We start from the raw sequence: 17,283 nt of genomic DNA, 5'->3' as shown, positions 1-17,283 counted from the left end.
ACATATATGGAGAAAAATGAGCAAATGCCAGAATGGAGCGAAGTGGAATGAGAGGAATGTAAGGACAAATGTCAAAGTGAAATGATGGGATTTACCATTCAAGTTTGTATTTTTATTATTAAGGGCAAACGATAGATTAGGAGATGTGTGGGGGGGGAAAGAGGAGGGAATGTCCCACAATACAGTTCAAGTGTATTTTTGAAATTTCATTATCTAAAAGTTAGCATAAATACTATTTTATATAACTATAATTTGACATATAATAAAAGTCTTCTTCCCTGTTCCCATAAATGTAGACAATCTATCGAATCACGTTAAATCTGTGTATTTTTTTTCGTTTTTCTCTAATTTTTGACCCTGAATCATTACACAAATATCAATAGAGCAATAACCGAAAAAAGTGAAGGAAGGAGCAACAACCGAAAGAAATGAAGACAAACATGGAGCAATCCCAAAGTTTGGGATCGATAAAGAACAGAAGGAATAACTTTTTTTTTTGTAAGCACCAAAAAGAATGTAAGTCCATTGTGGAGGATTAAATAGCTATCAGTTATCTTAATCCACAACTTCCTTGATAAGCAAGGAAGGAGCACGCATAGTTAAAAATAAAGGTTGCAAGTGCATTAAATTGAAGAGAGGAAAACACGTAATAGGCCACATGCACTCTATGCCTATCAAAAGACAACCACCCTACCAAGTGACTATTACTCAACTTAAACAAAAGTGGATCAAGACCCAACCCCACTATGGAAATGATATTTCTAATTAGCTTAAGGAAATAAAAATAAAATAAAATAAAAAACAAACCCAATAGCACCGATCCAAATCACAAATATAAACCAAAAATTGGCCTAAACGGAAGTCCACAAACAAATAGTCCAAGGCCAAAAACTTAGCCCAACTCTCATACCCTTCCATTCTCCCAAACTCAACCCTATGTATCCAAATATAAAGTGTGTGTATAAATAACTTTTTTGAATTAGATTTTTCCAAACTCATATTAGAACTTGCAAAGATCCAAATTGTCACTTGACTAGGTGGTTGAAAGTTGAATATCGCTCTGGTTTCTTCCTTTTTCACTCCATCTCTAGAAGACTAAAGCCAACATCTAAAGCAAAATTTACACTGAGAAAAAAAAAATGTAAGACATTAGTCCATAAAATTTAGAATCTATGGGTCTCACTCCCATTTGGCCCCAAACAAGAAACCAAAGAGCCAACAATCAGCAATCCAAATGTAAACCGATACATAAACCTCTAAGTTAAATATATAGAGAACCCATTTTCATTATAAACCCTATTTTCAATAGATCCAACCCCAACCAAAGTGAGCCAAAGCAAAGGACTTGAGGATCTCGTTTCTTCTAAATCTAACTAGATGACTAGAAAATTGCTTATGTCACCATGAATATAGGACGAATGGTTCTATAAGTAAAGTAGGTAACAATTAGACGTTATCAGTATTTGTTTTAATAGTGCATCACTATGGATGGGAAGCTCTTAGGCTATATTTGATTCTTAGAAAATTTGAGGAAAATGAAAGGGAAGGAAAATAAAAAGAAGAAAAATAGAAGGAATGAAAAGTCGAGGAAAATAAAGAAGATATTTAAAGTCAATCAATTATTTTCATTTGCTATTTTAAACTTATTTCACTTATTTTAATTCATCGATATAAAGATTAAATAATTTTAACATGCATAAGTTTCTAACTAGTTTTAGTTATATTTATTTTTCTTTGATATTTTCTATAGAATAACCAAATATAAAAAAATCATTTCTTTAATATTTTTTTTCTTTCCTTAGTACTTTTCAAAAACCAAACATAACCTTTATAACTTGTTGTGTTAACATCTTATAACCTCACTCGTCCATCAATGAAAGGAGTTTTGAAAATATGAATTAGTGTTAAACTATGTAAAAAATGTAGAGATTGCCTCTTATGGATGCAAAGATGGTAATTTCCCAACATTGTGTTGCAATGTAGCTCAAGTACTGCTCAATTGTATGGTATGGAGGTGTACTCATAACCCCCATAATCTTGGTTTCAAGTCCATAGGGAAGAGCAAACTAAAATTAGAATAAGAATGATGTGAGATATGTAGAAGGAAATACCATGGTTCAAGAGCCCTTTGTGTGCTTTGCTCATCATGCATTGTGGGAATGACGTGCATTTGCATCACCCCTTGTCATGACTTCGCTAACATTTGAGTTTGATATCATATTTTGAAATGATGAATTCAATACTTAAAAAAAATAAAATAAAATAAAAAATTAGAGCTTAATGCAAAAGTACTATTTCAAAAAGAAAGTTCAATATAGCAAGACTCAACTTTTTGAAAAAATAAGTTGAACTTAAAAAGTAGTAGATTATGTTTTTTTTTTTAAATATCTAAAAAATAGTTTTTTGATAACCATTTTTTAAAACCATTCTCTAATGTTTTGTGGAATCAATGTTTATTTGAAAACCTGAAATATTTTTAATATATTTTTTATGTTTTTAAATATGTTTTAAAAATAATTTCTATATATAGAGTTTTCTTTTAATCATTTTAAATTTTTATATAATTATTTTTTAAAATCACTCTCAAAATAATTGAAAGTAACTAAAAATTGTTCCCTGAAAACATGTTTTCTATTTTTTTATTATTAAATATTTTTTTATTTTTTTGTTCTTGATAATTAAAAAATTATTTTTAAAAACAATTGTCAAACAAACTCTTAAACTCATGACATTTCTAAAAACAAAGTTCTAAATAAATATATATATAAAAAAAAAAACGATTCATCATTTCAAAATATGAGTTTCAGTATACAAGTAAATTGATTTTTTTATAGGGAATTCATCTTTTCAAGATTATATTTAACTCATTTTGAAAATACGAGTATGGTAGCTTTACATAGAATTGTTTTCAAAAGACGGGTTCAATATAAAAATGTTGAATTCATGTTTTCAAAAAAATAAGTTCAATATAAAATGATTAAATCTATCTTTTAAAAAAAATGAGTCTAATGTAAAAAATAAATTAATTTTTTAATGTTAAACTTGTCTTTTAAAATTTCTTTTATATTGATAATTCTAATATAATCTCGATAATCTTGGTTTCAAATCCATGGGAGAAAAATAGACTAAAATTGAAATAAGAATGTTGAGGTATAGAGATGGATATATGGAAGAGTGATGTATGGAAATCTAGGTGATTTGAGGTGATAAATGTGATTAAGATCTCATTTGGTAGTATTTTTTAAAAGTATTTCTAATTTTAAAAACGCTTTTGACATTTTTAAAGTTAAAAATAAGTGTTTGACAATATTTTAATAAATACTTTTGAAAATTTAGGAAAAAAAAAAAACACCCTAAAAAAAACTTGCCCATAATTCATTTTACAAAACTTGCCCATTTAGTACCTTGGAGCATAGTTGAATGAAGTTGAATGAAAGTGATGAGAGGTCTCCACTTGAATGCAGCCCTAAAAAAAAAAAAGTGGAGTGAAGGGGGGAGAGTGAAAGGGAAATGGAGGGTATTTTAGGAATATTTGAAAAAATTTAAAACGTTTTGAATCTTGGATAGGTGTCGCTCATCATTTCATGATAAAAAATTATTATTTTTAATCTAATATATAATCAAATAACTTGTTTATTGTTATATCATGCTTGATATTTATTTATTAATCTTTTTTTTAATTTTTATCGTAATCATAAAAATGATTATTTTTAGTTTTTTAACAATATAAATATTTATATATTCTTTTAATATAGATGTTTATATATTTTTTTATAATGAAAAGTTTCTAATTTATTATAATATTTATTTTTTATAATTAAATTGTATGTCATTTTTAATAATTTATTAATATTAAAAACATTTTTGTACTTATGTGACATATCGCCAAAAACACTATTGAAAATCAATTTTTTCAAATTCTTATAAAAATGTTTTCCATATAAGAACTAACAAAAAAAAAAAAAACCAGAGACACACACAAACTAGTAGCACCATCAAACGGACTATAAGTGAGGTGGAATAAATGAATCCAAATTAGTAGATAGTAAACCTAAATAAGAAAACACTTTGACAATAACCACTACCAAACAAGCTTTTAAGTGGGATAAATGAATCCAAACCAGTAGAGAATAAACCTAAATTTGGAGACCTAACACACTGGTTCAAGTGCCCTTTGGAAGCCTCACTCATCATGCAATGAACACGCCTTCATGACTTCACACAAACTTTCAAGTTTAATACCATATTTTCAAAAGAGGAATTCAATATTTAAAAAAAAAAAAAAAAACTAACCTTTTTTAAATAAATAAAAAAAAAAGAAAAAAGAAAAATGAGCTTAATGTAAAATTTATATTCCTCTTTTTAAAAAACAAGTCCAATAGTACAAGATTAAACTTAGTTTTTGAAAATACAAGTCGAATATAAATGTATTACACTCATCACATTTCTAAAAATACGAATTCTACATAAAAAAAATGATTCATCATCATTTCAAAAAACGAGTTTTAGTATAAAAAGTAAATCGATTTTTTATATGGAATTCATCTTTTCAAAATTACAAATTTGATGGCTTTATGTAGAATCATCTTTTCAAAAAGACAAGTTCAATGCAAAAATGTTGAATTCTTGTCCTCAAAAAATAAGTTCGAGAAACTATTAAATATATCTTTTTTTAAAAATGAGTATAAGATAAATAAATATATATATATATATATATATATATATATATTTAATGTTAAACTTCTCTTTTCAAAAGATGAATTGAATGGACGGTTGTTTTTTTTTTTTTTCTTTTATACAAGTTTCAGTTAGAGTACACAGTTCTACAAATATTTTTGGGAAAACTGGGCTTGTGCTACAAGAAGCTCTTCAGTGGACCAGAGGCCCAGCCCACCTATGTTTGCTCGCTGGGAATTACCAAATTCCCATTAATTTTCCCCAACTTGTTTTCTTTTATTTTCACTCTCCATTTCCACAGAAGAAGAAGAAGAAGAAGAAAAAAAAAACGTCCTCTACGTGTGGCTCTCTCTCTCTGTCACTGCGAGGCCCAACAGCTCAGGTTCGGATCTCTCACGATCTCATTCTCTCTGATTTCTGAAATTAGGGTTTCATTTATTTTCCGGGCAAACGGATGAAAGGAATTGAGAAGGAACTTGAGGCCCTCCATTTTTCTTTTTAGTGGCTTGTTTCCTGAGAAAATGAGAATCCCTATTCAGCCAATAATCATTCTACTTCCGCTACAAAAGAAGATTCAGAAGTTTATTCTGCTTTTGATTAACCTACAAAAATAATTCTACATTAAAAGCATGATTTCGAATTTCGTAGCTTTGAAATTTCAAATCAAATTCAATTGTGTGCTGCCAGACATCTTTAGTTCAATCGGTTATTTCTTTTCGGCATAGGCCGGATTTTTCTCCAGTTTCTTGGCAACCAAACAGAAGAGAAGTAATTGAATAATTTGATGCTATTTTGCGATAATGATGATCCAGCTAAAGTAATCTGAATTGGGCTAGTTTGTGACTTCGGTATCTTATATTTTCGGATCATTTGATTTTTATTTTATTTTTTCCTTTTTTTACACTTCTGTTGTAGTGCAAGGGTGGCATTTCGCATAATACTCGTAGATCAGGATTATGGCTAGCACAGCGTGTTTTATCATTGTCAGCAGAAATGATATTCCTATATATGAAGCTGAAGTCGGCTCTGCGGTGAAAGTATGACTTCTTTCTCATTTATAATTTCTGATTTTTAATTGTTCTTTTTATTGTAAGTTTTCCTTACAATGTGATTGAAGGTGACATTGAAGAAGTTTGTGTAGGTGAAATTGAAATTCCCAAACTTCTATAGTTTTCTGGAATGTACATGGAGACTGAAAATTCTGAATTGAATGAGAAAAATAAATAAATGCATACCCAATTTAATTCTGTAGATTATATAATATTTCAAGAATGATTGCTGGCATGTAGTATCTCACCAATCACTGAATCAATTCTTTATAATGTGCTGATCACAAGCCTTACCAATCACTGAATCAGTTCTCTTCAACGTGCTGATCACAAGTCAATACCGACTCATTTGCACCATTGATTGGTGAGAAGACATAGCAATTGAAAGTAAAACGTGAATTCTATTAAATGGACGGGTTTGATTAGTGAGAAGACATAGGAATTGAAAGTAAAACTTGGATTCTATTAAAAGGACGGGTTTGGATTTACTTTTGTAAGATTTTGGATCTTCTTTTCCTTTCCTGCCACTTCTTAGTGATAAAACAGATCTTTAAGGTGTCTGTAGCATTTTTCTTATGTAAGATAGATCTGCTAGTACAGCTTGAAATGTAAATTTTCCCCCTAATTTATTGTCAGAAGGTGAACCCCTATTCACATCCATCTCACCATATAGAAGTGGGTAGAATATAACACTCTTCCATGTCTATCCAATTCTGAAGGGGTGAGACCTTGATTTCTTAGACCATTACTAGCATTATTTTCTGCACATGCATGTTTTCAGTTATTTAAAATTCTTACAGCTTCTTTGTAGTTTTCTTAATCACTTCATGATAGGACTTTCCCTAGTTGCTTTTGTTTAGTAAATAATCCCCTGATCCCATTTTCATGTGCCAGAAAGAAGATGCTGCACAGCAGCACCAGTTCATATTACATGCAGCATTGGATGTTGTCCAGGATCTGGCATGGACAACAAGTGCTATGTGAGTTTGTATCACTACTTATTTCTGTCTTCTTCTTTCACTTGTGCTCTAGTAATTTTATCTTGTTACTATTATTGCTTGATTGTCATGTGACCTAGAGATATATGCATATATTTTTCATTTTGCCACATTCTTGATCCAGGTTCTTGAAAGCAATTGACAGATTCAATGATCTAGTGGTGTCAGTATACGTTACTGCTGGTCATATCCTACTACTTATATGTTTTTTTCAACCAAAAGGGGCATTTAATTTAAGATGCTATGTGCTTGAGAGTTCTTTGATTTCCATCCCCCTCTCTCATCATGCTCTAGAGTTTCAAATTGTACTGCTCCAAACCTAGGCTCAACTGATAGAAACTAGTGTGTTGGTTTAACTTGGGTTGGGATCAGTTGACAGTGGGTTTAAAAGTGGTAGTTGGATTTCTCCAAAATTAAAAATTGACAAGAAAAAGAGAAATAAAGAGAATCAAATTGGACTGGATTGGGATACCATCATGGGTTTGGTTAATTTTAACCAAACCAGTTTGAGCAGGATCCATGCATTCATGTGTCTTTCCCCTTTTTTTCCATGTTTTCTTTCTGCTAGTACTCTGTAGTTTTTAAATTATAAGAAGCCTAGTTACATATATTTGGCTGAACATTATGTTAGCCAAATTTAGTCCTTGAGGCCTAGCTCAAGTGGTAAAAGGATGGGGAGGATTTGTGGGAAGTTCCAGGTTTAAGTACCAATGGGGACAAAAATTTACCTATCAAAAAGGAAAAAAAAAAATATATGTTAGTTAATTTTATTTAAGAGGACAAAACACAAGATTGCTTCCACCATTAGACTGGTTCATCTTGTAAGTAAATTATATTAAAAAATTAGTTTCATATGAATGTTTTAGTATTTTAGTTTCAGAGAGGTCTTTAGGCAGTAAAGAAATTCTAAAATGTTGAAAAAGAATCTTAGAATTTGATGGTTCTCATCAAATTGAGTTGTGTTACAAACTTTTTTTTTTTTTTACCAAATATTTGGCCCATTAAATCATGGATTCCTTTCTACTTCTGATGTCAACAGCAATAATCTATTGAAAGGCTAACAAAATGCCCAAGTGACATATATAGGGAGTAAGAACGTAAGATTGGGCAATTTCATTTCTTATATATAAAGATGTGTTTTTAAGCATTTTTGTTTGTTTCAATTTCATATTTTTACAACTATTTTTTCTGTCGACTTGGGATCTTTGAATAAATCATGAATGTCTTTTGTTCGTAATATCTCACTTAATCATCTCAAGTTAACCTTATATTTATTACAAAACTCTTAAGGCTGTATTTGGATCATGGAAAGCAAGGAGACAGAAAAAATGGAAGGGAAAGTCAATTTCCCTTGTTTGGTTGTAATGGAAAATAGGAAGGGAAAAGAAAAATATGAAAGAAACTACTGGGAAGTTATGTATTTTGGAAATCATTGTTTTCTGTTTAAAAAAAGTGAGGAAATTCAGAGACTGCCAAAAAATTTATTGAGGTCAATGGATCTTTTTCTTCCTTTCCCTTTCCTTTCATTTCCATGTTTCTTCCTCTTATCCCTTTTCCCATCCTTCCTGTGAACTGCTCACAAGCCAAGTCTATTAGCAATTTTACTTTTAAGATTGGATTTATATTCAGGCTTCATTCCTTTATTTTCCTTGACTAATCCTATCATACATACACGACTTATGCTACTTCATGACTCCCGAAATGAAGATGGAATAAAAAGCTTCTTCCAAGAAGTCCACGAGCTATATATAAAGGTATGCTTCTTCTCTCGCTTTTCTGTAGATCAATTATTTTTCAATCCCATGATCAATTTCTTTGGTATGGCTGCTCCGTTATTTTTCAATGTCAGAATTATTTCCTGCTAATGAATGTATATCTTGTACATTTTTTATTTGACTTTATGATAATCCTTTTTCTATATTATGTCCAAAGCTAGGCTGTTATTCTGTTATATGTTGCATGTAGTAATCTTAATGCTTATGCTTAAATATGATCATATTAATCTGCAAGTTTGTAATCATTTATTCGCTAATGACTGTCAAACATCTTTGAAGAATGTAAAATCATCATAATTGTCTTCCTTATTTTATCACCGAGCCAATACTCCTATATCTTTGTGAATGCACTTATTTTAGATCTTATATTGACTAGTCTTCCCAATCATCCCTCTAAGATCTTGATCTGACCATTTATTGTATGAACATGCAGTATCTTAGATTCTTGCTCACTGCTTCATAAAATCGAAGATTCAGAATAATAAAAAAACAGTATTAATTTAGAATGGAAAAGGCTTCTTTTTTTCTTTTTCTTTTTTTTTCTTTTTTTTTTTTTTTTGAGGGAGAGAAATATATGAGTAAGAAGGAAATTTATATGAGGAAGCTGAAAATTATATTAGTAATGCTGAATGATAATAGCGGCAAATTACATCTTATTTATAGGCCATTTACTAAATGAAATAAAATATTAAATTCATGAGAATAAAACTCCTAACATTATGATGAAAATAAAGTTCCTAATTTGATAAAAATGGAATTAAAAATAGTACTGGAATCTTTATATAATTGGAAACCCTCTTATACCCTACAGGCTACAAAGATACACAAATAAAACTCCTAATTTTGATAAGAATAGAAATCCTAATTAGATCTGAATAGGAATCCCTTTTGTACCCTACATCTAAGCCTATAATGAACTTGAAATGGTGATCTTGATCCCCAGAAACTCCTAATTTTGATAAGAATAGAAATCCTAATTAGATCTGAATAGGAATCCCTTTTGTCCCCTACATCTAGGCCTATAATGAACTTGAAATGGTGATCTTGACCCCCATCAACTCTCTGATATGGAAAAACACTCTACGTTTACAAATTGTGTTCCTTCAATTTGACAAGATAATGCTGATACCCACCATGGGAGGATCCCAATAACTTTCATCAAGCATATCTTCTATTTTCTCCTTGCATGTTTGTCGAACTGGTGGAGGTTTTGGAACCTTGTAAGTTCATAGTTGTACTTGCAAGCATTATCTAACAAAGGAGAGAAACCGTTGAGATGGTTTTATCCCATACTAAAGCAATGGTTTGATCCCTGCCAAGATGAACAACTAGATCTCCTGTATGCAATTCCTAAGTTAAGAACACTCCAGAATTGAAGTACAAGGAATGTAATACCTATACCCTCTAAACAAGTAACCATCATGAATGATAAATTAGTGTGATCATGACAATGCCCATCTTGAATTTCCTGGTAAATAACATCAAAATTAGGACAAATAAGTTACTCATTCTTTAAAGTCTCAAGTCAAATGCACTGTTTAGGGGTTCATAAACTTGCTCACTAGCCTCACTTTCTCATGCATCATCAAGCTCATGTTCTAAGGTTATGGTGTAAAGTGGACAACATAAAGTTATGTGACCCCAACCATGAAAGTGGTGACACTCTATGCTAGAACCACTGGACCGAGGATTAATTAAAGCTGATTCTTTAACCTTATGGCTAATGTTGTTGCTCAACATGAAGCAACTTGACTAGTTTTAACACGACCACTAATCCTCATGTGTTTCCTACGTAATCATCAGATGATCCCCCCAAGCTCAAGAAGTTTCATATCTCCAACTAGGAATTCCAAGATTCTCTTAATCTCCGAAGCCTTTATAATAGACTTCCTCTGAAGTATCAAGTGAATGGAGGTTTACCTTTCTGATAGTTTCTGGTCTCAATCCATTAATAAATATTCCCAAAATTGCCCAAACTTCCTCCCTCACTTCACATCACAGCTAAAGCTCCTAAAATGAGCTAAGTAGTCAATCACTCTCAAGGATAATTTCCTAAAAATCCGTTGACCCAATAACTTTCCTTATGATATGAAGGGAGATATCTTTCTTTCAATTTTTGTTTATTTTAGCCGAAAGGGTGATTGGTTCCTCACCTAAATGCTCTAGATTATACTAGGCAGTTTGCCAATACTGCTTTGTAGAACCAATGAGCTTCATTCTTGGTGAAACAAAGGCACTAGGCATCTAACTTGTAATACCATTCAAAATAATCCTCAATATTAGCTACCAAGGAAAAGGATTAGAGTCACTGTCAATCGTAACTAGGGGCATCTATTTTGACCTTCTTGGTTATATCACCTGAACAATAATGAGAATGTTGAGCGAATGATAAAAGGTGCATGCCTAGTAGGGGTGGTCAAAGTTCTTATTGTTATGGTGTTGTTGCCTGTGATAACCCTCCCTTTATTCTTGTATGAAAGGGTCAGTCTCAGTCTTACCCATGTCCCCCAATCCCTCATCAAGATCATTAGTAAATGAAACATTTTTGTGTTCTACTTCCCTTTATTGGTCCTTCAGTTCTCATGTTGTGCATTAATTGGTGTGAATAAGAGGGCTTAGCATGACCTTGAACTTCTTAAAGGGACAGGATTTTAAGCAACGTTAGGTATTAACATGAGACCCTCTCCTATTTCATCCTAAGGTGGAGAAAATGGGTGAATTAAATGGATATCCTTCTCACAATTAAGCAAACCTTCTAGCTGAAGTTCATTTTGGAGTTGGTCTAGAGAATTTTACCAAGTCAAACTAGGTTGTGGATATTGGATGATTCACTAGGGTCCATGGAATACGAAAATATGGAAAATATGAGATATGCAAATAAGGAAGATTTATTATTATTAATACTTATTTATTTGTTTGTTTGTTTGTTTGTTTTTAAGGTTCACTAGTTGAATTTCAATGTGGGCAAATTACTAGATTCTCAAAATGATTAAAAATATTAACCTCAATGAAAGAATAAGTATGTTAGCAATTGTCCACTTAATCTCCAATTAGTTCAGACAATTTCTTACTCATAGCATTATCTCAGAAGTGCTTTCTTTCTGCATTGCAGTGTAGTTGCTTTTTGTTTGTCATTGTAATTCATGCAACACATAATTGTAGAGGGTTAAATAACCCTCTTCCTCTCTCTGTCCCTCTCTCCTTCCATTATGTGTGTGATAATTCTACCTAACCACAATTTGCTGACAATGAAGCCAACTTGAATCAATTCAATTGTCCTAGATCCCAGAAATGCTTTCTTTCTGCATTGCACAAGTGATTGCTTTTTGGCAACCCTTCCAACAAAATTGTGTGTGTTCTCTTCATTCAAGATGATTATTCACTGATGTGTTCATTGACGCTTGGAAATTTTCAGGTTCTTCTCAATCCTCTTTATCTACCTGGTTCTCGCATTACATCATCACATTTTGATACAAAAGTTCGAGCCCTTGCACGAAAATATCTATGAGACCACCTGATTCCTGCTGGAAAAGGGCGCTCATCAGAGGTAGGATCCAGGAAATGGATAACTTGCATTCTCCAAATCTTTGATTTCTTCCCTTTGGACATGATGTTTTATTGATCTAAATCAAGTGATACTATAAGACATTTTGGCCTCTCATGTTTTCTCTCTGCTAATATTATATTTTTTGGGGTCATTCCCTGGTACCACTTTGTTACCATATTCAAATATTGACCATGGATTAGAAGAATTAATCTTAAGTTCTTGACGATTCAATGTAACTGTTAATACTCAATATGCCACCTGGAAACATTCTCTTGATTGGGTTTTGGAGCTATGGTGCTGAAGAGGTACCACAGATTTTATTCTTCATACATGAATAAAGTTGATGTTTGTATTTGCGTTCATTCAAGTTCATAACTAATTCAATTAGACTGAGCTCAGCACTGTATGAGTCAACTCAGTTACCAATCAATCTTGAAATCATATTAGTGCTTGTCTTATTTAGGCTCTCAAGACAATCTCTAAATTGGTTGAACAATTACAATTGCTTACATATTTAAAATTCTGAAGTCCTTTTCAGTTAAAAAATGGCTGGTTTAAAAACCTATAATGTTGAATAACTAAAAATGAAGAGCCTTTCTAATGATAGTCAAAATTGCCACTTTTTTTTTTTTTTTCTGGATAGATAAGGAAAAGTTGTAAATAAAGAAAAGAGGGAATACCAAAAATAGTGCCCTCAGAGTATACAGGAAATATACAAAAGGAACCAAAAGGCTCAAAACAAAGGGGAAGGGATAGAAACAAAAAACATCACCTGCCCTTACTTAGAGTCTAACCAATCAATGAAGCTTACAAGTGAAAAAGGGCTCAAATCTATAGACAACCTAACCCAAGCCCAAAGGTTACATACAAAAATAATTTTTCAATCTTTGAAGCGAAAGCTCTTCATTACCAAATGCTAACAAATTACTTTCCTTCCATACTGTCCAATTGTTTAATAAATTCCTCATTGCCACTTCACAAATGTTTAATGAGTAAATAAGGAAACTCTGTGGGATATGCAATTTTTCGACCATTACTTCCACTGCCACATCAACATCAACATATCTCTGTCTTGGGTTTGAAATATGGGTCTTATGTATGCACATTGTTAATGCATTTTGCTAAGGTTAGGACTCAGGGGTAGGAGAAGGGCTGTGAAAACACACTATGGAAAAAGCCTTACAGGCCATAGTGTAAATACTACCATTGTTGCTGATGGAAGTTATGAATTGGTGGTTTTTATCTTAAAGATAGACGATAAATAAATGTATACTGAATTAGAAGACATCACTTTTGATAAATGCCTGTCTATGGTATATAATGATCTTAAAGCACCCCGCAATCTATCTACTGAAGGTAAATTCTTTCTCCTTCATCAAGAACCAGTCTGCATTTAAGCTATTGCTCTCCTTCACTTTCCCTCCTTTTTTCTTCTAGCCAGAGGCCAATTTTGCTGTTCAGTCTGGAAGATTAAAAAATGCAAAATTGAAAAGAGTAGACCAAAAAGATAGATGACCACAAAAAGAGATCATAGTGTGCATTTTTCACCCTTTTCTCTCTTTTTAATAGAATAAAGAAACACCATGAACTTCTAGAGAACTCCATGTATGGCATTAACTTTTTATACCAAAACAATGTGATATAGTCATCATTCCTAACTCAGCACATATATTAGTATGAACTGTGGGTTGTGGATTTCGGATTTCTATTTTGTAGGTCACTTTCTTAAAAGCATCTCAAAATCACAAGGGTAGGTTCTACCACTTTTAAGATAGTCATGCATCAGCCATAGCATCCTGGTAGCACTTTAGTCAATTTCCTTAAATTTTCTTTCTTTCTTTTTAGGTGGGTAAGCAGATGGTGCAGGATGGTTGTTATGGGGTTTTTTGTTGGTTTGGTTTGGAGGTTTACTGGAATTCACTAATTTGGTTGTCAAGGAGGCGGATGTGCTCAACATGATTTTGGTTACATGATAGTGACATTTGAGGTTTGCAGTGGCACATATCCAATTCCACTACTCTTATTGCATATAGAACCAAACTTTTATTATTATTCATACACAGTTCTCAATTGGCATAAGTAATCACTTGGCCTGGCCTTCTGCTTTCCATCACCTAATTGTTAGTACATTGATGGACGTATTTGGAAATTGATTTGATGCACCACCAGTTGGTAGATAATGGTTTGTCATATAGCAACTTGTGTTTTTTTGTGTATAACTTCATGGTAATTTAGGAATATCAAGCTAACTTCATAATATCATTAGAGTGAGTGACTATTTCTAGTGTTTTTTCCCAAGATTCTCTCTTGTTGGTCTCAGAAATCCTATTTGGTCAATTTTCCTTCCTCCAGATTGGAACAGCCCCTTCTAGCCTACCTCATGTCCTGGTTGCCCTTGCCTAAATTAGATTCTTTCTTGTTCTTTTATGTATTAAATATATATATCACTTAATGAGATTTTTTTCCTTTCTTTTTTTCTTTTTGTATATATGTGCTCTTTTATACAAAATACTTATGAAGTAATTGACATTTGTATATGAAGAATTATTTTATCTCAACTTCCTATTTTGTCTGCAAGTGATGGTCAAGCAATTTTCTAAAAATGCATTGGTTCTAGTTTACGTTTTTTTTCCCTTGGCTGACCCCTCTCAACATCTTCATCCGTGACATGCTTTACAATGATGATATTTCTTCATTTTACACACAATCTAATGTATAAGCAATGTTCTCTTCGATATCGTTGAGAAGCCAGGTGATGAAAACGATGACCTCTATCTCTCAAGTCAAGCTTGAAAAGAGGTGTCTCCAAGATATCGAAGTAGGTGTTCCCACTTGATCCTTTCCTTGTAAGTTCACACTGCCATTGTCTCCATATGGGTGTCTAGAAGCCTCTTTGTGGTAACCGCTGTTTGTCCCCATGCCTTCTGAGACCCACATCTTATATAATAGTATTTGGCTGCAGGTGATGCTAGCTTTCTTAGCAAGTGTCCTGTAGCCATGGACTCAGAGAGCTTTCTGAAACCCTTTCTAGAAAGAAACATTTTTGTACGGTTTTTCAACATTGAGGATACTCGTGTTTTATGTTTGATCCTCCCTTTTTGGGTTTTAAGTCCAGTACTTGGTTGCCTGCCTCATATATTTTGTATGTCCAACATAGGAAGGTCTCTCTGGTAGCTTAGCTTAGCCTAATTTAAGGCTTGATACCAAGAAACTCAAATAGAGCTTCATTTACTAGACCAGAAAAGAGAAGGGTGCTGGAGGGATGAGCCGGTGCCTTTAGTATTTCTCTCGATTAATATTTACTGTTTCACAGAAGTTTTGATGTCACAAGTCACAACACAACTCCAGCTTTTATCTCAAGCATTAATCATACCATCTTTTATATATATGACCTTGTAAGCAATGAAAATGGATGATGAAGAGAGTGGGATGGATAGTGATGTGAGTGGCATAGGTGGGGCTGAGAGGAGCTCGAGGTGTGAATGGAAAAGCGGTCAAAATTGGTGTCTGCTTTAGTTGGATTAGACATATGTGCTTGTGTTTATGTATGAAACTCGATAACTCATATCCCACAATGTCTGACACTATGACACCAATAACACAAAAGGGTTATTTTGACAAATGAGTTTTGTCAAAATGGGTGTGAAATTATAAAAATGACCTTCAAAAACTCTTCTAAGACAACCTTCTCCAAACAATTTTGCCTTCCATTGAAAACCGTCACTTTCCTCTTACTTTTATTGGTCTGTTCAACTCTTTCTCCCTAAGCCCATATGGCTTATATACTTAGGATGAGTTTCATGGTCAATTCGATACTTCTCCTAACAAAGCTTCTTTAATCTCTCTTTTACCATGTACGGTTTCATCAATGTCTTATCCAACGAGACTCTTGTGTGTGTGGTTGTTTTGTTTGTTTTTTTTTTTTTTTTTTTTTTGTATGGTGGAAAACTATCCAACCACATGATGTCTCACTCTCTACCTCTTAAGGTCATCAATCTCTACACAATATTTGGAAGCACTCAAGATATATGACAATAACTTTAATAGTAGTGTGACGAGTATTTCAATTCTATTTGACTTAATATATAAAGTCAAATAGAAGTTTAGAAGTAGGACCTTTCTTTAATTAATTTTGTTGATTGATTGGGTTCTTGTTGGGGGCTAGTGAGTGCTTGTATTTTTATCTTTTGAGGACTCATGTATACTCTCTGTATGCTTTGTGTTGCCATTTAAGCACCATTATTTTAATATATCTTCTATATCCATCAAAAAAAAAAAAAATCTATTTGACTTGTTAATTGACTTTAAGAATCATGTGTTTTGCTGATATGGCTGATTTGAATGCGTTCAAAACCAAATTAACAAAATTTTATCTCATTGGTTTGGTTTTTGTTGATCTGGCCAATTTGAATGCATTGAAAACCAAATTGATCAAACTTGAAGCGAGAACCAAACCATTCAATTTGATTTGATTCATGAACAATAATCAAATAAATTGGTTTAAGTCAATCAATTCAATTTAATTAGAAAACCAACTTTTTTTTTTTTTTTTTTTTGTCAATTTTAGATGAAACCTAAAATACCTAAAATTGGGTATGCAAGTCAAAAAGTACTAACAATATTATTGTAGCCTGATAAAAAGCCTTAATATTCATCCATATCATTATCAATGCAATATTGTTGTAGTATGATAAAAAGCCTTAAAACCCATTCATATCATTAAAGAGAGTAATTAAATTTTTTTTTTTGCTTATATTTTGATTTTATAAAATAATTTTTTTATTATTTAAGAAAAAGTCATAAATATAATTTTTATTTTTATAAAATTAAATTTTTTGCTTTTATGATATTTTGATTTTATAAAATAAAAGTTTTCTAATTATTTAACAAAAAATCATAAATATTATTTTTCGGGAACACCTAATATTAAATAAATTGTATTTTTATCTTTTTTTTAAAACAAAAAAAAATTTATTGGTATTTTTTAAGTACTTTTATTATCTTACATCTTATCCCTTTTTTTTTTCTTTCCTCCCATACAAATTCATATTACTTTCTGTTATTATTGGACCTACTGCAATGGCATTCCATGGGATGAGACCATCCATCCTCATGCCAATGTCATTTATGTATGGCACAAGTTAATGAATAAATTAGTCAAATGTAGTTGCAAAATGGGTCCAATTTCCTGCCACAATAATATCTTCCACACCCAGCTCTTGAAAAATTGTAACCTG

General features: G+C 32.0%; 1 protein-coding gene across 2 annotated transcripts; it reads left to right on the top strand.

Annotated features, from left to right (window-relative positions):
• Positions 1–4,970: 4,970 nt before the first annotated feature.
• LOC117921413 (trafficking protein particle complex subunit 2) lies at positions 4,971–14,221 on the top strand. 2 transcript variants are annotated; one of them, XM_034839248.1, is made up of 7 exons: positions 4,971–5,059; positions 5,593–5,714; positions 6,621–6,706; positions 6,849–6,910; positions 8,393–8,478; positions 11,915–12,046; positions 13,892–14,221. In XM_034839248.1, the coding sequence occupies exons 2-6, from the start codon at positions 5,634–5,636 to the stop codon at positions 12,005–12,007; spliced, it is 408 nt and encodes a 135-aa protein (XP_034695139.1). In that variant the 5' UTR covers positions 4,971–5,059; positions 5,593–5,633; the 3' UTR covers positions 12,008–12,046; positions 13,892–14,221. The 2 variants fall into 2 exon arrangements, with proteins under 2 accessions (XP_034695139.1, XP_034695138.1); XM_034839247.1 differs by lacking the exon at positions 13,892–14,221 and having other exon boundaries at positions 11,915–12,322.
• The last annotated feature ends 3,062 nt before the right edge of the window (positions 14,222–17,283 follow it).

This window comes from Vitis riparia, chromosome 9, assembly GCF_004353265.1.
Source record: "Vitis riparia cultivar Riparia Gloire de Montpellier isolate 1030 chromosome 9, EGFV_Vit.rip_1.0, whole genome shotgun sequence".
Taxonomy (NCBI): Eukaryota; Viridiplantae; Streptophyta; class Magnoliopsida; order Vitales; family Vitaceae; genus Vitis; species Vitis riparia.
The sequence above is the reverse complement of the archived record's forward strand: the minus strand, read 5'-3'. Positions and strand labels throughout refer to the sequence as shown.